Below are 25050 nucleotides of genomic sequence, written 5' to 3' on the forward strand. Positions count from 1 at the left end.
GGTGAGAGCAGGGAAGGAATTGGCAACATGAAAGCCTCTAAGCAGTACTCCCCTTTCCAGTTGCTCTTAGCCATTTTTAAAAGGCATGTTGGTAAAAGATAAAGAAAACACACACAAACCATTTACTCACAGTCATCAAAGCTAATTTTTATTAATATTAGGTCTTCTTGAACTTTTCATATGCCTGTATATGTAACATTTCACTTTATAAAAATGAGACCCATCTGTGTGCGGCTTCCTATTCCTGGAACAGTGCTTCGTCTCTAGAGTACACCCCAGGACGGCTCCCTGTGCCAGTGGGCACTGTTCTGCGGCATGCTTTTTCTTCACTGCTGAGTGTAAGTGTACCCTTGAGTTGGAGCATCTGCCGTACCTGTCCTTACGGTCAGAGGTCTTTCATAGTAAATTACACATACTCTCAAAATAAGAACAATTTTTAGTGGCTGGTACATTCTACCTCTGGATAGAATGCAGAAGTTATATTTAGTGTTAGGATTTTCGTCCTTAGAATGTGTCATTGGCATTAAAGGCATTTAGTTCTTATGTCACTTTGATAATGGCATTGGCTTTTTACTAGCCATTAAAATTCCTGATTTAGATTTTGTGATTCTTAGTAGATTGTCTCATGTTAATTCTGGATAGCTACTGCTCTCAGAAGTGTGTCGGTAATACTGATCTAAGATGACAGATCAAGAAACAGCATTAGGTGAAGTCTAAAAATTTGAGAAAACTGAAAGATGCTTGACTGAACCATGTTTATTGAACACCTTTGAATGACCAGGCAGTATTCTAGATGGAGACAGTGATAAGAAAAGGCATTTCCTTCCTCTCCTTGATCCTTCTGTTCTAGAGACAGGTGGGAATAGATACTTATATGAGTCATCAAGAATGTGCTGGTATGAAGAAAGTCAAATAGGGTAATAATTGGGAGAGGGGACAGTTTTCCCCTGGAGTGATGAAAGATGCCTGTCGTCGTTAAGTGAGATATGAACTGCCCTAAAACGGAAAGAAAGCAGTAGGGGGTGAAGGGAGACTGCCCTGCAGACAGCCCATTTGAGTGCTTTTATATAGGAATAAACTTGGTGTCTGCAAGTGAAGAGAAACAAGAATGCTGCAATAGAGAAATGCCTGGAGAAAGGTGATAGATTAGGCCTTCATATGCTAAATTGGCCTTGACAACAATGTGGAGTTGGTTATAATGGCAAACCACTGGAGGATTATACACAGGGGAACAAGTTCTTTGTGAAAGAGACCAGATTAGTGGCTTTATGAGCATGCACTCTGGTGTATATGCACAAAGCTGGGAGGCTGGGCAGTAATTTAGGGAAAGCCATGGTGACTCGAACAAAACCAGTGTTGCCCAGGTTCTAAAATAGCTGACTTAAATACATTAAGTAAATAAATAAATCACAGGTGAATGGACAAGTGACAGAAAAAGGAATTCAGATGATCCTTAAACCTCACACACAAGAAAAATATGAACGAAACTGCTTCAGTTTCCTTGGTGGGACAGGGGAGAAAATCCAAAAACTTGACTGGACTTTGGTGAAGTTCTAAGGGAGGTTATAGTCATATGTTGCTGGTGGAAATGCAAAATGATTTGACTCCATAAAGGAGAATTTGGCAAAGTCTAAAAACATTGCTAATATATTTAATCTAGAAACCATACTTTAATTTGTGCCAAAGGTGTGTATACCATCATGAATATACAACATATTTTCAAAGTTCTTGCTGTATTCTTTTCATTACGATGGCATTGACAGCAACTCGTGCAGTAAGGCACAGGTAAAATAACCTGCATATCCACATGGCTGTGCGTGTGTATCTATAAAAGTAAGTGCGTATGGAACCATAAAATAAGTCAGATCTCTGGTTAGCGCCTTCTTTGGGGAGTAACACATGAAAGGGGGTGTGTAAGAGGAGGTCATCTATGTGGGAAACACCAAGGGAAATTCGTGTTTGCTTATTTTAAAAAGCCACTATGGAATTCTTGATCTTGTGTGAGTGATTATGCATATACCCTTTTATCTAGTGTTTAGCCAAAGCACATACATGTTTGCCTAAGAATTGCTTTGGCATATCTATTTACCAACAAATTAACACTGTTTACTTGTTTGCTTTTGTGGGTATGAAAACTTTGTGATGTATTGTATATGTCATGTATATTTCATTTTATCCTAGTGTTTTGAGTTGGACAGTACAGGAATCGTAACTGGTTTACAAAAGAGAAGACAGCTACCAGAAAATATAGATTGAATTTTTTAACAAGTAAGACATGACCAATGAGGAATGTAAATTCCACTTGTAGAATGTATCAACATATAGCTTATAGAATACGACTCAAAGTGGGTTTCTTTGGATGACATTTTTCTTCTGTTTTCTTTTGAGGACAGTAAGCTTTGGTGTTAAACAGTAACATTCAGGAGTATGCAATGAAGTGAAGATAAAAAATGTGTAGCCTAGAAATGATCTTTAAAGTCTAAGTAAAATGCACTCCAGAAGTAAACTAAGGAAAGTTTCAATATATGAACAATCACAGCCGTTAAAGCAGGTGCAGAGATGGATTGGATTGTTGGAGGCTAGAAAAACTGCGCGAGCATGAGTGCTAAATTGAGCTGGCAAAATGGGAACTCAGTGGTAGAGTCATCAGTTGTCAGTGCAGTTGTAAATCTGAGTATTTGTGTTCAAAGCCATAAAAGCAGTGCAGTATATGTTAAGGGGTGTTGGAACTTGCCAGTAAGTGGACGAGTGCCCAGGGACTGCTGACACTCTTTAATTGTGACATATTGAAATCCCTATGTTGGAATTCACTTTTTTCCTCCCCGAACTGTGCTATTTCTATCTGCTGATATCTGTCACTACCTTCTTTAATATTTTGATAAGGAAAATTTTTGTGATGGGATATGATTGCATAATGTTAACATTTTGAGCTCCAGCAGTGCATTTAGTTATATGTTGTATGGGTTTTTTGTTGTTGTTGTTTGTTTTGGTTTTTTGTTTTGTTAGTATTTTGTCATGTGTAATTAAGGTAGATAATACAACTTATAGAATCTTGGGCTGGAAGAAAGACAGTTTATTTGCCTACCATTGCTTTCAAATTAAATTGCAACTAAATTTGATAATTTAAAAATAGTGGATTTTACAATTTTAACTCTTTATCCTGAGATAATTGTCCTAGTTGAAAACATTCTTAGAGGTTTCTTTGTGGGAGATATGTCTTTGTATACTTGTGTGTACACGTTTATAAATGTGACACATGAGGAGAGGGTCATCTTCCTCATTCCTGCTCCACCTATTTAAGAGTCTAGGCTGATTGGCAGGGGTGCTCCAGGGATCTGCCTGTCTCTACCTCTGTCAGTAGGCTCACACAGGTGCATTGTGCATGCTGGCTGTTTACATGGGTACTAGGGATCCAAACCCACGTCCTCTTCTTGTGCGTTAAGCAGTTCTACCAACTGAGCTGGGTCACCAGCCCTCCCCTCTTGCAGGTTTCTAAAACACTTACGTAGAAGATTCATGATAGTTGGTGTTTTCTCATTTTCCTAAATTCATAGGTGTGTGCAGAATGTGTGTTTATGGAGCCTAATGCTTTGGTTCATAGTTGTCTTGCCTCTGTACCGGTGAATCGAGTAGTATGATTTATCAGCATCTCCATAGGCTCTAGGGAATAGAGTTAATAGTGCAGAAATAATACAGTATGTATATAGGGTCACCGTCTACTGGCTTGTTTTTCCTTTCTTTATAAAATAGCAACATGTGGTACTTAAAATAAGTAGAAAGTTACATAGCAAACTTCGGTGGCTATATCAAGTTTATATTTTCTCAAAACACTTACAAATTGCCTTGAAGTCTAGTGGATATAATTCCAGTAGGCTTTATACATGTGATTTGAAAAATGCACCAAAGTGGAAATATTACTATAGGAGAGTGGCCAGACTGTAATCAAATATATGTAAATTAGAGTCATGGTAATTTTCCTAGTTCACAAACATCAGGAATTTTTAGGTATCCAAAGCCAAGATAAGAGTGGAAGCTGACATATCAGCAGTGCTGTATATCTCAGTGTGCTTTACTTCTCTAAAAAGCTGGGTACTGTATGTTGAGCCATGGAAATTACCCATTTGTGATTCCATATTTGAAGATCTTTCTTGAGATAAAAAGCATTATTTTAAAATACGGTGTGCTAAAGAAAAAATTCTGTGTACTCATAAGGACAGAATTTTGTGTCTAAATTCCCAGTATTGGGTTGGTTAAGCTAAAGTGGTAATAACACTTGATATATCATTATACATTTATTCAACAATAACTATGTTGAGGGTGGGGATGATTTTTCTTTAATGCATCACAAGTTGTGGGCTGAGAAGAGGTTTGCTGTTGTTTTGAACTCATAAGAGGGTTTGTTTGCTTGTGGTTCGATGTCCAGGGCCTTGGATGTGCTAGAGTCAGTACCTAATGACACTCCCAACCCAAGTACTGTTTTTTAAGAAGTGCATAAGAAACAACTGAAGGTTAACAATTGTGTATCTGTTGGTATCTATTGGTAATTTTAAAATGATGCATTATTTTAGCTTTTGCTAATTTCTGAAGTTGAGGAAGACTTTTCCCTATCTCATTTTTATTGCTCTCCATACTACTGACTATGTTGTTTATGATTATGCATTAAGGGAAATTGATCTCAAAATCAGCACAAGGAGTTTAAAGAGAGGAAAACTAGCTATAATTTGACCTGGGAATTAAATGATCTCAGGATGTGTTTTGACTGTGCTCTTTCCCTTGTTTGTCTCCAATGAAAAGGCTTTCCTCCAATGATCCACTGCATCTCCTAAATAGCTAATATTTCCTCCAGCACAGTTGCCTTTCTCCTCTGGCTTTTTGAGAAGTTGTGATTGACTGGCCAGCTTTGGGATGTATACCCACTCCAAAACTCCCTCTCTGTGACATGTTGTCACTGCTTTTATCACAACCTTGGATTTAGCCTTTACAGCCATAACAGTACATTTGAGTTGGCTTTTTTTTTTTAAGATTTATTTTATGTGAACTTATGTGAACTTCCGTGTATGTCTGTGTGTGCATGAACATATGTGCAGTAGAACCCCCAGTGCTGTTACCGGCCATTGTGAGCCACCCAACGTGAGTGCTAGGAACCACATCTATGTCTTTCACAAGAGCAAGTGCTCTTAACTATTGAGTCACCTCTCCAGCCTGCTGATTTGAGATCTATGTTTTAAGCTGTAGTTCTCTTTGATTTTAATAATTTTCTTGTACTTGTGACATTCCTTGAATTTTTTTTTCCTGGTGTCGGGGATTGGACCCAGAGAATCACTGCACTGACTGAGCAATGTATAACTTCAGCCCCATCTACTAAAAATTTTTAATTAAACTTTATTCTGACATAGGGACTGTTACATAATGTAGCTGTTTCTATAAACTTTTAATAGTGTGATCTGCAAATTATATTTTAATTAAAATGGTGATATGTTTGCTTTTTAGAAGGAAGTATTCCTCTGTCTCTTCAGAAAAGAGTGTTAGGTTGGAAACAGCTTGGAAGCTCCCTGCCTGCCACTTCATCCAAGCATGGCTTTGTTTTCCCACATAGCTAACTTTATCTCACACTTAACGCTGTCAGAAAACCTTAAAAATAATTTTGTGTGGGGGTATCTTTAAGAATAGTTTTGTTCAGCTGCTGCACACTTTTATAATCTTAGCTCCCTTGAGTTTGATGCAGAAGTATCCAAGAGTTCAAGGCTAGCCTGAACTACATAGTGAGAAACTCTCTCTAAATAAATAATTTATAAATAAAGTAGATGATTCAGATTCCTGTTACACTGGGAAGCCCTGAATTATGTTCATGCAAGATTCTGTGCTGCTTATTTGGAGAAAGAAAAGGGGTTCTGAGTATATGCGTTCGTGAAATGCTGAGTTAGACCATAGTGCTGGTAGAGGAGGGGCTTTAGAGTTGAATTTATTTATTTTTCATGTGTATGAACAAGTGCAGATGCAGAGAGAGGCCAGAAGAGAGGATTGGCAGTATACTGGAGCTGGCAAGATAGGCAGTATGTCAAGTGTGTACTCTGTAAAAGCCAAGGATGGTAGGTTCCCCGTGATTACCACTAACCATCACCACCCTTTGGTTTTTTTTTTGTTTTTGTTGTTGTTGTTGTTGTTGTTTTGGGGGGTTGTTTTGTTTTGTCTTGTTTTGGTTTTGGTTTTCATGAAGATAGGGTTTCTCTGTAGAGCCCTGGCTATCCTAGAACTCTCTTTGTATCCAGGCTGGCCTCAAACTAAAAAGAGATTTGCCTCTCCCAAGCTGTGGGATTAAAGGCATGCAGTACCAAAGCTGATGAGATGACTCAGCTCTTAAGAGCACTGGCTGCTCTTCCAAAGGTCCTGAGTTCAATTCCCAGCAAACAGATGGTAGCTTACCATTATCTATAAAGAGATCTGATGCCCTCTTCTGGCCTGCAGGTATACATGCAGACAGAGCACCCATACATTAAAAAACAAAAACTCAAATAAACCCCTTTTTCAAAGAGTAGAATCCTGGCTGGCAGGGTTTGGGAGTGTTGCCTTACTGTTTTTCTGCCTGGATCTTGTTCCAGTTTCTGACAAGATTGGAAGTGGCTCGAGGTGAGCATTGCTCAGGAGTATCATAGTTTTTGACCTTTCTCATTACAGTGTTTCTTATCCCACCTTATGATTACTTTAACATTGGTTAAATAGAACATTATCCCATCTTGCTCCCAAGGTAGACTGCAGTAAGAAGTGAGTATAGCCTTGGAAATTGAGGCCAAAAGTTAAAAATTAGTTTGTATTGATGGGAGTTATGTAAATCTGCACAATGGGTTGCTCCCACAGAAACAACTAGCTAAACAAGTTCTCTTGTCTAATGAAGGTAGAACTAGCCAAGTGGTTAAATAATATTTATCGAGAACAGTTGCCTATGTTGTAGCACATGTGATATATTGAGCTGTATCTGACAGTCTGGAAACATTTTGGTAGTATCAGCATAGAGCTAAGTAAGAGGAAAAACATATGATTCTCTTAAAGTTTCATGATTTAAAAGAGTCTAAGCCATCGCTGAATGGAGAGATTCTGCAGTTTTTTGTTAGTATGTGTATTTCATTGCCTTTATTTTCCTCGTGTTCATATATTAAAAACCCTTCCCCTAAAAGGTGGAAGTGTGAATCATAATTTTCAAAAACATCTACTTTTCTTCTGAAATAATAATCACCTCTTTTTCTTTCCTTCTGCAGATTTAGCTTTGGAATCAAACCCTTCCGACCATCCAAGGGCAAGCACAATTTTCCTCAGCAAATCTCAAACGGATGGTAAGACTATTTCCCCACTGAGGAAAAGTCTGAAAACTGCTACTATTCAATATGACACAGTATCAAAACATCTCCTAGAACTTGTATACTGACCTGAGCTTTTCATGCATTTATCTTTGATATATGATGATATGCTTTGCCTTAATATCACTCTTTAAAGATGAGTGATAATGAGTGATAGGGTTCTGTTAGATTTTTATGTGAAACACCAAAACAGCTGTTTTATGTATGGTCATTTGACCTTTCTTCATATAGGACCCCCACCGAATGAGCCTGTGTCACACCCTTGTTTATTGACTCACAACTTCCTCTTCATCCTATTGCAACAAAACTCAGAGCAAACATAGAAGGTCTGCTAATGTGTAGATTTCTGCTTGTTTCAGATTGAGAGTGAATGGTGGGATTTTCCTGTGCTATTTTCTGTAATGTTTGGTTAACCCTACTCCCCCATTTTTTAAATTTAAGTAACTTCTGTTGATTATGACAGTGTGAATATAAGAAATTAGAATTATACAAGAATAACTGGGAAAATGCAGTAATGCAGCCCAGTTTTTAAAGGGTTTATGGTTCTAGTCTGGTTAATAGTTTAATAGTTGTATGTATTTTGTGGGACTTGAGTCTATTCTGGTATCTACCTCTATGCACTGTAGGCTTTTCCTAGAGTTTGTGCTGCAGATGTGCTCAGGGCAGCACACTCATTTTAAGCGCTCATTAAGGTAGGGTTGGTGGTTAGATTGTCGCAAATTTTTTTTTATTAGCTGAATTTCTCACCTGCCGTAATTTATTTTCCTTTTGTAGAGAGAAATTCTCATTTGTGCCTACTACATTATCTGTTAGTTTAAAAAGTAAAATTAAGCTTTTAGATTTACTTTATGGAGTTTATTTTGACAAATTTATTTGGGTAGAAACTAATTTTTAAAGTAGAACTGAATTTTACCTTACTTTGCATGTTGTTAATCCATCAGGTAAATAGTAGCAGCTACTTTAATTTTTCTAGGGCATTTGTGTCAGAATTGATCGTTTTTGTTTTTTTTTTTTATTCTTAGTGCGTGAAAAGAGGAAGAGCAACCATTTAAACCATGTAAGTAAATAGTTGAAATGTTAAGAAATTTGTAGTTTGGTTAAAAGGTTGTATACAGTGACTTGTAGAGAATAAGGGATGCAGTACTGTTAGTGTAGACTGTTTCCGTACGTTTCCTAAAACTCTTTTCTGAGATAAAATATTTACTTAGGAAAGTCTGACTTAATACCACTTTTGAAAACAGTGCTCTGACATTTTTGTTTACTTATAGTTACATAACATGATTATAATATAGACATATGCCTGAAAATTTTTCCTATTTTTACTCTTAATTTTTTGGAATGTTTACTTATTATCTGTGCGTTTGCCTGCAAGAGCCTATGTGCGCTTTATGCACAGGTGCCTTGCAGAGGCCAGAAGAGGGAGTCAGGTCTTCTAAAACTAGAGTTAAAGGTTGCTGGGAGCTGTGTGATGTGGGTGCTGGGAACTGAATCTGGTTTCTCTGCAAAAGCAGCTAAGAGCTCTGAAGTACTGAGCCATTTCTCCCGCCTCTTAGTCTAATCTTTTAATTGAAGTAACAAGCCATTAATTTTGGTACTGTCTGCTGATATCGTAAAAGTTTGTTTTCCACTGTGACCACGGCTTCCCTCTTTGATTTCCTCAACATACATATTTTTGCTAGGTCACACTAGTTTACATTATGTGTGCTCACACTGTTACTTGCTGAGTTATGTTGTGCTCGGTGCTGCCTCCTCGCACAGCCTTCGCTCTTTCTCTTCCATGGTTCTGAATCTGCCCTCTGCCCTCTGGATGAATCCCTTCTCCTAGCCCTATCAGCTCGCACAGCAGTGTGCAGCTCTGGCTGGTCTCCTGTTTTCACATTCTTGGTCTTAGAGTGGAGAATTAATTTTCCAACAATTTTCACTTGCCTGGTTCTTAACAGCCAATCTTTTTTACCCCAAATGTTGTCACATTTGTCACATGCCTATCAAAAATATTTTCTATTTACTAAAATACATCTGCTTTCTCCTATAGCCACCCCTTTACAGCTTTTGTTATCCTTTTCCAGTGAGCTTGGGTTTAAGTTAGGCCTGCTCATTTATTTCTTTCCTGGGATATGTGTTCAAAGGTCCTGGGGTCTCAAATGACTTCTCTCTCATGTCCTAGATTCTCTGCTTCCCTTTATCTTCTACTGTCCTGGAACACATTTTCTCGGGAGGGGACATACTGGTATTCGTAGGGACCTGGCTTGTAATATTGCACCTATAGATGGAGTTCTGCAACTCATTTCCGCAGTCCTTAGGATACTTTTCAGATAGTCTCAAGTACAAAGTATGTGTGTCTGTTTTATTTGCTTTTGTGGCCCTGGGATTGAAGGCAGTGTCTAACACACGTAGGCAAGTGGCCCTGGGCCGTATCCCTGAGCTCTGGTGCTGCCATGAAACATCTGCTGCTGTTGGGCGCTTCGGAGACGCTCCCCTTCTCTGGAGGTTAAGTGCTTAATCTCTAGGGTCCTGAAAGTTTATAAAAGTTCACTCTGTTAATGGATCTTTTAATTTTATTCAGATCAAATAGGCCTGCAAACATTTTACTTAATTTTTTTTCCCCGTGTTTCTTTGATATTTTTTTTTCTTGTATTTTTGTTATTCAGATGTTGGGCCTCCAGACCAGAATTTCAGTATCTCTATCTAATTTCTGTCTCCCCTTTACTTTCTAGTTTTGTGTCTTTGTTCTGGGAGATTCCTTTACTTTGTGTTTTAACCCTTCTCAGATTTTTCCTAGGTCTTGACTTGCTTCTGACTTTCCAGTGTTGTCACTAATTGCCTTGTCCTGTTTTCTCAGTCTGTCTTTTGGAGGCTTCTCTCAACTGTGGGGATGCCCTTCGCTTTATGTGACTGGAAGGGCCGTGAATTTTTAACTGAAGGTCACTCACAGTGCAAGCATTTGGAGGCCAAGCCAAGTTGGGGCTTTTTCCCAATTCATAGGATAGTTTGGTTTCTTCAGAAAAGGATCTCTCCATTTTCTGCCTGTGAGTTATAAACTTCCTTCCATCACTGCCTTGCTTTCTAGAAATTGACAAAGTGAAGCAGTTCTGCTCTTCAGGGCACACTTCTGCCCTTTCATCTCCAAGATTAAAACTCCAAGATCAAAACTCCAAGATTTAAACTATTAGTTTTAGTGGCACTAGAACATAAGTATGTATAAGGCAGGGCCAGGTAGACTGAGGCTCTGAATACAGCTCTAGCTGGCTTTGGCTCCGCTGCATGTTTACCTTACTGCCCAAGAGCTGTGTCTGAATTCTTGTCTGCTCGTACTCCTGTCCCAGTAGGTCTCCATGAGCACGAGCACTGTGCTGCCATGCTCGCTCTTTTCGGTATTTTGAGACAGGCTTTAATGGGCAGGCCCTCACTCCTGATTCTTCTGCCTCTGTCTCTGGGGTGTTGACATTGTAGGCGTACACCACCATGCCCAGTTTCATTTTTATTGTTTAAAAACATTAAAAATCCTCTGTCAATCCTGTTTCTTGGTCTGGATATAAACTGTCTTATTTTGTTGATTCAAATGAAATTTGTTGATTCAAAAGAAATAGGTTTGTGGTCAGGCCATGATGTTTAAATGAATTTAGAATCCATATTTAGAGGCTGGAAGAGTGCTTCCTGAACTGGACGTGATGTTGCAGGACTGTAATCCCAGCACTCTGGGAGACAGAGGCAGGTGGATCTCTGTGAGTTTGAGACCAGCCTGGGCAACAAAGTGAGTCCAGGACAGGCAGGGCTACACAGGGAAACCCTGCCTTGAAAAACCAAAGAAAAAAGGAAAAAAAAAAAAAAAAGTGCTTCTTGCTCTTCTGGAGTCCTGAGTTTGGTTCCCAGCACCCACATGGTAGTGGCTCACAGCTGCCCACCACTTCAGTTCCAGGGGATCTGAGGCCCTCTTATGACCTCTTCAGGCACCAAGCATGCACATGGTACGCATGCTTGCATGTGCTGACCGGGTAAAGATACATGGTATTTTTTTGTGTCTCTTTTAGTAACCACCTATTAGATGTGGTTTTTCTTTTTTTATTTTTATTTTTTAAACATTTTGTAGGCTTAGTTTTACTAGTAGTGTAGTTTATGGATTTATAGGGCAGCAATGGTTAAGATGCTAACCACAACTGGCAACTATTAACTTTTCAAGCACCATCAAGAGAAAGCTCCATTTAGCAGCTATATTACAGACTTTGCTCAGAGATTATCTTTTGCCTAGATTGTCTAGTTTCCGGGCTGAAAAGTGTGAATAGCTATGTCCCCTGTTGTGTATTGCTTAGTGGCAAGATTTTGTATTAAGGTTTTCTATGTTGAAATTGAGAGTGTGGCCTGAAGAGGGCAGCAGTGGTGCATAGCAGCCATGGCTGTCTTCTGGGTTCACTACAGGAATCTCCTGTCTTTATTAGGAGTGCAGAGTCTGAATTGTAGAGGGACAGTGTTTGGTATTTCTAGACAGTAAGTTGCTAGTTTGCTAAATGAGCACCTAGGGGCTAGAACACTATCTAAATGCTTTATTATTTTTAAAGATAAGCCACTATACATTCATGATTAGAAACCTTGTATAGGAGGAAAATGAGAGGAAGCCTCGCGAGAAGTCTACAAGTTAATCTATATTTTATTACTACTTCATTTTTTTCTCTTTGTTTTGTGTTGTCAAAATTGATTTTTGTTCCCATTATATGCTCTGTTACTCCTTAATACAAGTTGCACTTCCTTAATTGAGAATCCATAATGTTCCAAAATATAAAATATGAAACTTTTTGAGTGCCAATCCAATACAAGCGGATATTCCAACACCTGACCTTATGTAATGTGGTAGCAGGCAAACAAGAAAAATAAAAAACTGCATAAAATTACCTTTGATTGTGTGAATAAGGAATACAAATAAAATTGCTTGTGCTTAGACTTGGGTCCTGTCCTTAGAAAATCCCTTTAATATATAGAAATAATTTGTTATTACATATTATATAAGAATATTATAAAATCCACTTCTGGTTTGAAAAAAAATATTTAATCTTTCAAATAGTACTTTTCAAAGACATCTGGGGCATTCTGATAAAGAGCAAGTGACTTTATAGTGAAACATCTGAAACAAAGAGAGTGTTGTTTTATCTTCCATATGAGTATTTCTAATTGTGGGCTTCTGCAGCTTTTACATTCTCTGCCCTTTCATCTGTGTCTTCTGCCCACCCCGTCTTCGGTGTGTTTATGAGAAAGTACTAGTGGGCAAAGTGATAGTACGACAGAAATCATTAATGATAGGAGGAAAGGAAGGCGCATCTGAATTCCTGATTTTAAGAATGCTGTAATTGGTATTTTGTTCTAAAGAATGCTGCTGCTGATCTTTATTCAGTGATACTATTTGATCAGAGACCAATGGGTCTTAACATACTTCAGGCAGTTTTAATAACTGCTAATAGCTGTATTCTTGCATACTTTGCAAATGAATGGATACTTCTAAAGTGTTTTACAGATAGTTGAGAAGGCTCAGAAAATCAATTGTCTTCATTGCAGTGCCACTGCAGGACAGCTCTTCACTAGTTTATATCGTAGGAAGAGTTATCTCCCAGATTATAGTTAACTTTTCAATACTAGAGTTGAACCCAGGGCCCCAACGATAGTAGTACTTGACTACTTGATGGTAGTCAAGTAGTCTACCAGGAGTTACATTCCCAACCTGACAATTTTTAATGAACAGCTCTTCAAATGTTTGAACTTCATAAGCTGTTACGATTGTGTGCTCAGATTTAGGTGTAGAGTATTGAGAGTCTTCCTGTGGAGGAGCAGTTTAGGAATACCCAAAGAGAAACATTTTGTACTATGGTTGTAGGCAGAGAGATGCTGGAAGATAGATGGAGGACTTAGGGAGGCATCCATGGCAGAGAGCGTCAGGAAGGTATCGTGATGCATGCTAAATAACTTTAGAGAGAAAAACAATAACACTTGAGGTCTTCATTTAAGGAACATAATGGCAGTATGCTTATATGTGAAATGAAAGTTAATGTCCCCAAGTTGCTTTTGCCTTCTGTTTTCAGATGTGAGGAAATGTTATTGCTTAAGGGAATGGCCCAGAGAAACTTGTACCACCTAGCTTGTTGGCTTAAGCAGCCAGGCACACCATTTCAGCCACTACGAAATTTATTATTCACCTTGTATTTACTGTAGTAAGATGCTCTTGTGCCAGTATTTAAGGCATTATATTTTGTTATAGTTGACTATATAGAAGTAGAAAGCTGCCTTTTGTTTAAGAAAAAACACTGAAACCTTAAAACTTTTTATAATGTTTATAAAGGAAATTGATAATAGATACTTGCCAGGTTTGATTCACAGGAACCATACTGAAGGCAAATTTTATAACCCATTCCTCAATATGACCTGTGGACAGTCAAAGCCTCCAGTGGGTTTCCTGCAAAGCCATGCATGCTGTTGCATCAGGCTGTTGCACTCACTCATGTACTGTAAAAACTACCTTAATGCTTTATCATTTGACATTTTAACCAAGGAAAAAACACATTTTATAGATTTAACTTACCGTGACATTTTCTTCTATTTCCCTTCCCCTTCAGGTATCTCCAGGGCAGCTTACTAAAAAGTATAGCTCATGCTCAACAATATTTCTAGATGACAGCACAGTCAGCCAGCCTAACCTTAGAACCACAATAAAATGGTGAGTACAACTAGGCTGCCGAGCGCTGAGTGACAGACCCCTCTGCTAAAAGCATCCCAGCCATTTTTGGTCAATTCAGTCATTTGATTATCCTGTTAAGCACTCAGTTTAAGAAATTGGAGTCCGGTAGATACTGATTTTTAAGGGACTAAGTGTAAATTTTCAGTTTCCATTTTCTCTTAGACTGCATGGTGGAAAGAGAGCCAGTTAGCAAATAATTAGCAAATAAGAAATTCCAGGAAAAGTATACCTCTGTTGGGTGCATCTTTATTGTGAAAGTACTGTTGAACATAATAGATGTTTCTAGATTAATTAGTTAGAGGCCTAAAATAATACGTACTGCTTTGGCAGCTACTCTTTGAATGAACAGTTGTCCTCTCCCAGCACTGTAGTACACAGGTTGTAGTTGGAGGTGATGCCTAAGAAACATGAGATGAGTTCAGGTCTATGACTAAAGAAAAGTGCAGAGCTTCCCCACTGCATTGGAGTTGTCCAAGAAATAAGTAGTCCTTGGGTTTGTAAGTATTGATTTTTTTTTTTTTAACGTAGTTTGGGAAATGCTTGTTTAGAGTATTAATGCCTTTGTTTCTAATTTTACTTCTCAGTCTAAAAAACATAATTGGCTTATAATCCTAATTTTGTTTCTAATATACTAGCTTTTTAATTTTTTTTGGCCAATTACCAGTAATTTCTTCATTGAAAAACTGTAAGTTTTTATTCATCATAATATATCTTTCCTTTCACACTTAAAACAGCAGTTGAGATTAAATTGTGTTTCAGCAGAAATTGAGCCCCAGCTCTGAAAGTGCTGAGTTTGTTGTCTGAATAGTAATCACTGAGGGTTGGTTTCTAGAAAAGCTTCAGTCTGTGAGTAAAAAGATCATTGAAGTTTCATTAGAGTCTTCAGATCGTTTTGAGTGATTCTGAAGTTTTTGTATGTAATTCATATATTTTAAAGAGTAACTTTGGTCAAACCAACTCCCAACCCCAATGTAGCCTAACTTTTAGAAGTCCACTTTTGAAAGTACAGTTTTAATTTACTTTCTTTAACTAAATTTTAAAAGTCAATTTATTGTGAAGTATTTACCAAGAAAATTAGAGCAAAATGGCTTTTTTGAAAAATGTTTATCACAGGCAATATGCATAACTGAAGGAGATTAAAGACTCTTTGGCTCACACACTCTTTTCAGCACACATGCCTGCATGTGAGTGTAATGGCTCATCACATCTGTAATCCCAGGAATTGGGAGGCTGAGGTGGCAGGATCTGAGGTTTCCAGAGCATCTTCAGCTACATAGCAAGTTTGGGGCCAACCTCACCTTTGTCTCTAAGAAAAAGAAAATGCTGGCTGGAGAAATGGCTCACAGCCATCTCTACTGGGGTCTGATGCCCTCTTCTGGCATGCAGCTGCACATGCAACTGGAGCACTCATAAAATTAACAAATAAGTAAAATCTTTAAAAGATAAGAATATACGAGTCTGTGAGCATGTGCATTTTTCTCATTTTTGCCTTTCCTTTAATTCATAGACCTGTTCAGGTGACATTCAGAAAGGAGTTGCATGTGAGGGATTAATTACATGAGCAAAAAAGTGTCCAGGCAAATTCTTTGATCTTAGCATAACCCCTTCTCAAACTTTTTGGCACAGTGGAATCACCCTGGGAACTTCAGAGTAATCTTGATAGCCAAGCCTTGCCCAATGTCAATTGATCAGAATACCTTGGGCTAGTCTTAAACCAAGGTGACTGGTGTGAGGCAAAGTTTGGAAGCTACTGCTTAAGGAGAATAAAGAACTGTGCCTGCCTACTTTGTGGGACCTTAGATTCATCAGATTTAAGTAATGGTTCCCTCTCTTTTTGTAAAAGTGGTGGTTGGATAAACTGTCATGTAAGTATTAGTGGTCCTTTTCAGAACCTGTGTGTGTGTGTGCGTGTGTGTGTGTGATTTTAAAATCAGTCAGAAGGTAAAACTGAAGCACTGTAGAAGTATCCATCTTTGATGCCAATAGTGCTACAAAGTTCAAATTTTTAAATTTAAAATAGATATAACTACTAAAATTCAGATTTGCCTTCCCTCAGATATTTTGAGTTTTTATTTTAGATGGTATAGCCAAATGGCAAACAAACAAACAAAATACTTTGTTCTCTAGTTCACATCATCTGTGGCAAACTTAGGAGTAGAATAATACAGTATCTAAAGGGTTGTGTCTACTTACTAATATTTCACTTAAACTAATTTGGAAATACCTGCCATTAATACTATACCATTGGGCTGTATTGGAAGCACTACTTTCTTGTTGTGAGACAGCCGGCCCTATCAGCAAATTTGTGGACACTCACTCGCATTTACTAAGTTTTCTAATAATACACAGAAATTGTTCCAAATGCTTTTATTCAGTATGCAGAACTTTTCATTACTAGGGAGCGAAGTATCTGTGGTGGTTAAATGGACTATAGCGAACTATAAATCCCTACTGTTTTAAACTTAAGCATATGTACAAATACTACAACTTGCACAGAACAAAAGATTCTGTAGGTAGAAGGGCAATGACGGGGGGGGGGGGGATATGTAAGCATTTGCACATGACCACAGTCAGCAGAAGCATGCCTTCTAAAGCCATGTATCTAGTGTTTGCTTCTAGTCGTATAACAAGTCAGAGCACTCTAAGTGTCCTGTCTAAGTCTAAGGCACTATTCTAACTACAAGACTTCTGGGCTTCTTGGAAAGTCAACCCTGCTTAAAAATGATAAATAAGTTTCTTCAAATCATTTTTTTTTCCTTCCACAGTGTGACCTTAGCAATATATTACCACATAAAGAACAGGTGAGCATCTCAAACTGCCTTCCTCTTCCAGCTAATTACCTGCTAATAGCAGATATCAGAATTAACCATAGGAACCAGTAGATATAGAATCTTCTATTAGAGTTCCTTGTTCTTAAGACCCTTTAAAGACTTTGTAGTTACTGAAGGTTTTAAAAAGTATGGCTTTATTATATTGATACTTGCTGGTTTATATATATTAAAATTTAAAGTATACATTGTAACTAGCACAGGATTTTTTTGAACTTGTTTGTACTAACTTATAACCATCTTGTTACGGTGTCTCCTCTGTATGCATTGTAGGATGTTTACCAATGTTATAATTGTTTGTTCTCATTGTGACAATCTAAACGAACAACAAAGAATCGTCTTCTTAATGTAATTTCTTTTGAAAAATGGCTTTTTCTGCATAAAAAAATGAGAGAAAGCATCTCATTTGCATTTTTATAAATCTCTTTAATGTATAACTTAGTAGAAAGACAAGTAGATTTTCTGTTTCTCTGTCTTCACTTTCATTTTGTTTTAAAGAAACAAGAAAAGCCATTCCTCTCTCATATACATTTGAGGGGAAGTTATTTTTAAAGCTTTCAGATTTTTTTTTTTGATACTCTCTAGTACTATGCTAAAGCTGCATAAGGATGTTTCTTGTAATAGAATTTTCTATTTCTCAGTGAACTTTTACATTATTCTCATTGATCTCTATCTTGAGTAGTAAGTGAGTCTTTTAACTAGTCCATAGCATGACACATCCTGGTCATATGGAAAATAATGAGTCACTATTGTGTATGATGTTAAGAGCTTTTGTTTTCAGTGCTTAGCAAAAACTGTGAGCACTAAAAAGCTCTAAGATGCACAGCGGAAGGCACAGGTTCCCAATTTTGGCTTTTAAAAAGCTTGACAGCTTGAATTTTATGACAAATTATTTTCCTCAAAGTGACAGGCCCACTACATGCAGTTTCGAGAGTATTTGCAGTTACACATAAAAGTAATGCTCTGTAATAAAGGGCTGGTTGAGGCCACAAGTAAATTACAAATGCTGCATGTGAACTTTCCACTTCCTCACACAGAATATTAAAAAGAAGGGTCAGGATTTAGGGACGTTAGTGAGCCTGCTTTATCAAAGATGTATGTAGAAGTATCCATCTTCCTATCTGTTATTACCCATCTAACTATCCTGTGCAGCAGCAGGCTTGAGAAGCAGACATGCCGTGCAATGAGGGGAGGGCTGGCAGGGCCTTGGTTCATGCTAGGAAGCCTCTTCTTACTTACAGTCACCACAAACTTTCAACGGTAAGAAGCAGGGAAAGCTTTAAGATGAACAACAGTCTGGGGCCCATGTACCCTCCCATTCAGGGAATCTCCTGAGTCCACAACTGCAGAGAAGCAATACTTAAAAACATATACTTTATTGTTTAATGAACCTCTATGCAAAACAACAAAAGAAACAAACAAAAAAATTTGGTGTTTTAAAAGAAATGGGCAACTAAGTTTTAATTCATACTATTTATAAGAAGCAAGTGCATGATTTAAAACACATAATGCAGAAAACTGAAATGGGGCAGAAACCTGTGAAATTTACATTTTGTTCACATTCATCAAAATTCTAAGTTCTGGAACATCTGCTATTGCCTTATATGAGAAAGAAAAATACAATTTGGTATTGGCACTGCCTGTTAGGGGTTGCCAGTACTTTACAGGCACACTAATTGGCAAAGATGCCACAGTACTGAGTGAAAAATAGGTTTTCAGACTGGCATCCAGGAGGAATTGTAAAGTGCTCACATTGCTAAAGATTGGGCGGCCCCTCTCAATCTCCCCTACATCCAGTACTTGTTAACTAAGATACTGACACATCTTGTATAACCTTTTAAATATTACAGAGATGCAGATAGATCCCTGGACATTTTTGATGAGCGATCGCATCCACTCACAGTAAGTATTTGTTTGCTTTTGTTTTGTTTTTTGAGACAGGGTTTCTTTGTGAAGCTTTGGGTGTCGTGGACTCACTCTTCAGACCAGGCTGGCCTCAAACTCAGAGATCCGCCTGCCTATGCCTCCCAGAGTGCTTAGATTAAAGGTGTATTAAGTTGTATTTTTCTTTCCTAGAATTGTGTTTACTTCATGCTTGCTTGTTTTGCAGCTGAATCCCAGGAGGAAAGCAGTCCCTCTAGCTTGAGTTAGGAGAAGTGTTGTATGGCTATGATAGAGTAACAGCTGGCCTGGTGCTTTGTTCAAGTAGTGAGCTAAGAGAAGTAAATGTATTGTCTCAATCAGCTTTTCAAAAGATAATCTTCAGTAACGTCAAGTAGTGTAAATATTTGTAAATAAATACAACAAATATGTAAAAAAAAATATCTCCAAGAAAATTAGGAAACTTTAAATTAGTTAAAATGCCTTAAGTGGGGTTGGGGCCTTGGAGAGATGGCTCAGTGATTAAGTACATTGGCTGTTCTTCTAAAGGTCCTGAGTGCAATTCCCAGGAACCACATGGTGGCTCATAACCATCTATAATGAGATCTGGTGCCCTTTTCTGGCCTGCAGGCACAAATGCAGGTAGAATGCTGTATAAATAATAAATCTTTTTTTAAAATGTCTTCAATCAGGTGTGGTTTGGGTACACCTGTAATTTCAGTACCTTGAAGGCTGAAGCAGGACAGTGACTTGAAGTATAGTCTATATAGTAAGTGCCACATAGTAAGACCCTGACTTGAAAACAACAAAGAACTATAAGCATTTAAGAAGTCACTGCCTCAGGCATAGGTTAGCCACTCTTGATACTGAATAAGCACACATGACTGATGACTCTTATGTGGACAATTCAGTGTTAATAGGCTCTTAAAAATTTTTTTTTCAAAGTTTATTGCATCTGTGACACCTGTGACACTTTAGGATCAGTGAGATTTCAGCATAAAAAGAATTGGAGGAGTCTGTGGAGGAAAATGGGAGTGTATAAAATACCTGATTGTGTGCTTATGTTTCTTTAATAAATGATGGGTGGTGGGTGTGTATGAACAATTATGGGACAGCCATATATTGCTCCACAGTGGGTACATCCTCAGATATGTGCTAGGTGATGTCATTACTCTACAGAAATCATAGAGCACTTCATCTAAGATGGTAATAGTATTACTCATTGATATTTTATGGAACTGATATTATAGATTGGTTCATCATTGCCAGATATGTCATTCATGCCAATTGACTATAAGGGCCCACACCGTTTATACTGAAAAAAACTGAAAGTCACTGGGCATGGTAACACACACTTTTAATCTCAGTACTCAGGAGGAAGAGGCAGGTGAACCTCTGATTTCAAGGCCAGCCTGATCTACATAGACAGCCAAGGCTACAAAATGAACCCTGCCTCAAAACAAAAAAGTGAAATAAGTCATACCACCCAGGCCAACAAGATGGCTCAGCAGGTAAACACACTTGCTGTCAAGCCTGAGCATCTGTATTTGATTCCCAGATATAATTGAAGGAAGAGACCAACTCTAATATTAAAGTTGTCCTCTGACCTCATGTGTGTCCTCTGACTTCATTTGTGCCCATACACAAATATACACAATAAATGCTTTAAAAGCAGCCAGTTGAAAGTATCTTAAGTAACAGGTGGGCACAGTGTAGAGACTGCTATCTTAGGAATACTATTTCCTTCAGTCAATATTAATATTGTAATTTTTTTTTCTTGCAGAGAGAGAAAGTTCCAGAGGAATACTTTAAGCATGACCCTGAACACAAATTTATTTACAGATTTGTTCGTACGCTTTTTAGTGCTGCACAGCTGACAGCAGAATGTGCAATAGTGACATTGGTAAGCTATTCCTGTCTTATTATTAAAAAGTTTGTACCCAGGTATGTTTAATCACTGAAATTATCATAGGAACTTTAATAAGAGGAACCTTCTGAAGCAACGCGAAGACACACATTTGAATATAACAGTTATTATGCTTTAAAATGTTGCCATTGCTTTTATTATCCCAAAACAATTGCTATTATAGGCAGTGAGAGAGTTCTCCCTTTATACCTCGGTACACAGACACAGAACATGTTAATGGGGCTGGACTAGGAAGCAGTAACAAACCCAAGTGGTTCACTGAAACCATTCAGTGCAGTTTAAGGCACATGCCAGGCTGTATTGCCCAGGCACTTCTGGTGTTTGTTGTGATTGATGACCACTCAGTTCTCTGTTCTTGGCTAATGGGTGCTAATCTACCTCTGCTGATTACTCATGCTTGCCTATGAAGTTGCCCAGGATTATAGTACTAGTAGTTCTTAGAAAGGCATTGTGAACTTGCTAGGCTACAGGTGTGTGCTTTATCTCATCCATTCAGAAAGACTGTCATTTTGAGTAATGAATGCTGTTCAAGTGGCTGGTATTTTACTGCCCCTGCAGCAGATGCATAGTGAAAAGTCAAGTGCATGGCTCTGAGGAAATATTTCTACCTGTTCATTTAGCATCCAGTTGAGGTCTGAATTGGAGACATATGTATGCATGAGTAGAATTCCCCAGTGGCCACTTCTGCCGGGGAGGTAGGGAATGCAAGAAGGAAATTGGGTTGGAAGAAGACAGGGGAGGGAGGTTCTTGTAAACAAGGAAAGCAGCCATTCCTGGAAGAAGAGAGTGGTCCTTTGAATATACAGGACTGCAGAATGAATTTGAATCAGAGGTAAAAAATTGAAAGTGTTTGTTGAAATGTGGAGAACATTAGCAGTGAAAATGGACAGCCCTAACAGATCTACCATGAGTGTTTGGGAGATAAGCCTGTAGGGGAGGGACGGCCAAGTACACCAGAAGGAAACTCAAGAATGAGTAATAGAAGGCAAGATAAGAACATTCCCACAATGGCAAATGCCGTAAAAAAGCTACAGCCATACACCCTGAACAGCTCCTCTACACCCTGTTGTAGCACCAGGGCAGAGAAGAGAACAGATGGGACAAAAGTCTTGCCTCAAGAGTGTATGTACTAGTGACGAAGACCACAGGTGTTTTGCAGATGTTTGTTTCAGGTAGTTAACATGAAACAACTACCTGAAAATCAAGCCTGGTAAACAGCTCATGAATGACTGAAGAATTTTCTGTTTTAGAAGTGGCATTTGAACAGTGGCCAAACTGCAAAGAGTGAAGCCAAGGAGCGTAGGTATTATAGACAGTAGGATAGTGTGAGATGAGTGGTTCTCAACCTGTGGGGTCGTGACCCCTTTAGCATACCTCTGTCTACAAAAATATTTTACATTACGATTCAAAACAGTAGCAAACTTAGAGTTATGAAGTAGTGACAAAAGTAATTTTATGGTTAGGAGTCATCACAACATGAACCATAGTAAAGGTTGTACATTAGGAAGGTTGAGAACCACTGGGCAAGAATATGATGCAAGACCATTCCATGCGCTCAAGGAAAGCAGGGTGGCCATGTGGTGGGAGTGAGGGCTCTGGGGAATGAAGGAGAGATGCAGGGACAGTCTTACAGGGAAATAGGTTCGGTTCCAGGTTGATTAGTAACTCTTGGTAAGTCTTGAGCAAGGAAAAAAAATGATCTTAATTTGGGACCTTTCCTACCTGTCTTTGGAGAGGTGGACTGTAATTGGAGGTCAGAGTAGAGGCAAGCAGAGTGTTAGGATGCCATCTGGTAATGAATCAGGCAAGCAGTGAAAATTGGCCCAGAATAGAAAGTTGTTAAATTACCATTGAAGATAGCAAGAACAGTTGTTGCTTGCAGACTGGAGTAGAATAACATAAGGGTTTGGGCTTCTAGGCCTAGGCAAGTGGGAAGGTGACGTAGGTTTTTAGGTGTAGGCCTTGATGAGCTGCTTGGCAAGAGCTGTTTCAGAATAGTGACATCAGCCAGAGGTAGACACAGGTGGGTACAGTAAGCAGTGGGCTGGCCATGTGCATGATGAAGTGGGCTTGAGAAGCAGCACTTGGAATTGTGGGAAGTGACATGAGAGCAGCCTAAACATTTACTTTGAGCTGATCTCTGGCAGAGGGAGAAAGACTTCCAGCCATTTGGGGAAGAGTGCTGTGCACAGTGGGATGGAACCGGCCACCAGATAGAAGAGCTTTGGTTCGGGGAGGAGAGAGCCCTGTCTGCCACTGACACTAGAGGACAAGCGCTAGACTGAGTGCCGGTACCTACCTATTAGGAAAGGGCAGCCGAGCTTGGCAGTGCTCAGTCTGAATATTTCTGTGAAGAGCAGGGGTACTCTGAGGGAGAGAGATTCATTTCTCAGATAAGATGAGAGTTCCAAGTTTGGGGATAATCTCATGAAGGATACATAATATTTGTTAGACATTTGTGTTTGGAAACAGCTGAGTTTGGAGAACATTACCAAATCTGAACCACTAGTCTAATGACATTTAAAAAAATGACTAACTTTTAAAAGAAAACTCCTTTTATGCCTTTTATCGTGATAAAAAGCACTTATATATACCATATATAGGCTGACTTCCACACCTTAGCTCAGCGTCTGGTTTCTACCAACTGTAGATCACAAATGAGCTTTTCTTGTCATTTTCCAAAGTTATATTTGCATTATCATTTACATTATATTTAGTATTTTCACTAATCTAGAGGTGATTTAAAACATAACAGGACTGATCATCATATGGCTCATCCATGATAGCACTTGAGCCTGGAACAGGAAGATCATGGGTTCAGGGCCAGCCTGAGCTACATAGTGATAGCCTGTCTCACCAAGCAAGGAAGGGGGTGTTACATGCAAACACTGCCATATATAAGGGTCTTAAGCCTGGGCAGAATTTGGTCCTAAAAGCAATCTCCCTAGGATACCAAGGGACAACTGTATGATGTTCTGTAGAGAAACTTCTGAAGTAACAGTTTCCAGCTTCTTTCACAATCTTTACTCAACTAACCTCACCCAGTTGCTTGTAGCATAGGTGTTTGATATGTTTAAGATTATCCATGAGAGTGGCTCACGATCTGCCTGGCAGGATTAAGAGTTCCGGAAGTAGGCTGGCAACTTTGCTAGCACCGTAAAGCCAAGAGAATTAATGAAGTTGCAGATTATGTAAGAGGGGAAATGGCTCCTTAGGAAGTGAGAGGAAATGATTAACCATCCTTGGGTGCAGATGGTTCTTTATAAGGCGCTGTGCCTGTGGTGCAGTTCTACCCAGCAGCCACTGGGAGGCTCTCTCGTCCTAGTTCCACATAAGGGTTATTGTGACCTGGAAAAGATTTTAATGTGCTCACGGTGACTTGGTATTATACATTTAAGCATAGTATGTATATAAAATGTAAGATGTGAGAGACTTGGGGTTTAATAAACAGCCTGAATCTGCTGTTTGCTGCTCTGCAAGCATAAAGATGATATCAATTCCATTCTTTAGCATGCTCTTCACTATGTGCCAGTCCTTGCTCTGATCATGAGCAGGGTCGGCAGCAGGGATGTCTGACTTCAGATCTGGCCCTCATGCTGAGGTAGAGCAAAGTCTCTGCAGAACTGCCTAATCAAACACAGAGGAGGCCATCATTCATAAAGTCATCGCTGAAGCTGAGCTAAATCAAAGACCAGTGCTCTATTTCGCAGGTTTACTTAGAGAGGCTTTTAACTTACGCTGAGATCGACATCTGCCCCACCAACTGGAAAAGAATTGTTCTGGGAGCCATTCTTCTTGCCTCCAAGGTTTGGGATGACCAGGCTGTGTGGAATGTGGACTACTGCCAGATCCTCAAGGACATCACAGTTGAGGACATGTGAGTACGTAAGGTCTGAGTGAGCCTCCTAACCATTCTTCTAGTACTATTAATTTGCTCCCATAAATTTTTTACATAAAATTTAAAGAGTGTTTTTAAGGGCAGTTTTAAACAGACAATAGAAATAGACATAAAACTACATTCTTTTATAACAGTTTGTAGCTTCCATCATTAATTACTAGGTCTTGCTATGTGTAATAATGTGCTTGATAACTTAAATAATTTCTCATGGTTTTGGTGACTCTTGCAAAGACAGCATAGCACAGTCACAACCAAAAAACATTACTGCTTTTTAAAAGCCACCAGTTCTTCTCCCTTTTTGAGAGCACATGCCTGCCTTTTGAAATGTGCCTGCCAGTGTTCATGTCAGTCTCTAGCCTTCTGTAAGGTTTACCTTCAGCCTGAGTCGCTCATTGTGTATTTACTTGTGCTGTTTCTCCCCCTCTCTTTATTTTTAAATCTGAGTGTCT

The 25050-nt window shown here is 38.7% G+C and overlaps 1 protein-coding gene across 2 annotated transcripts in view; it reads left to right on the forward strand.

Moving 5' to 3' along the window:
• Ccnyl1 (cyclin Y like 1) overlaps positions 1-25050 on the forward strand; it is a 34810-nt gene that overhangs the window by 3084 nt on the left and 6676 nt on the right. The window contains exons 2-8 of one of the 2 annotated variants that reach the window (XM_021642028.2): positions 7254-7328; positions 8375-8409; positions 13946-14046; positions 16833-16868; positions 18746-18797; positions 20560-20679; positions 24414-24580. In XM_021642028.2, coding sequence (XP_021497703.1) covers positions 7254-7328; positions 8375-8409; positions 13946-14046; positions 16833-16868; positions 18746-18797; positions 20560-20679; positions 24414-24580 — 586 coding nt within the window. The remainder of the gene's footprint in view (positions 1-7253; positions 7329-8374; positions 8410-13945; positions 14047-16832; positions 16869-18745; positions 18798-20559; positions 20680-24413; positions 24581-25050) is intronic. The other variant, XM_021642029.2, reaches the window with a different exon arrangement.

This window comes from Meriones unguiculatus, chromosome 15, assembly GCF_030254825.1.
Source record: "Meriones unguiculatus strain TT.TT164.6M chromosome 15, Bangor_MerUng_6.1, whole genome shotgun sequence".
Taxonomy (NCBI): domain Eukaryota; kingdom Metazoa; phylum Chordata; class Mammalia; order Rodentia; family Muridae; genus Meriones; species Meriones unguiculatus.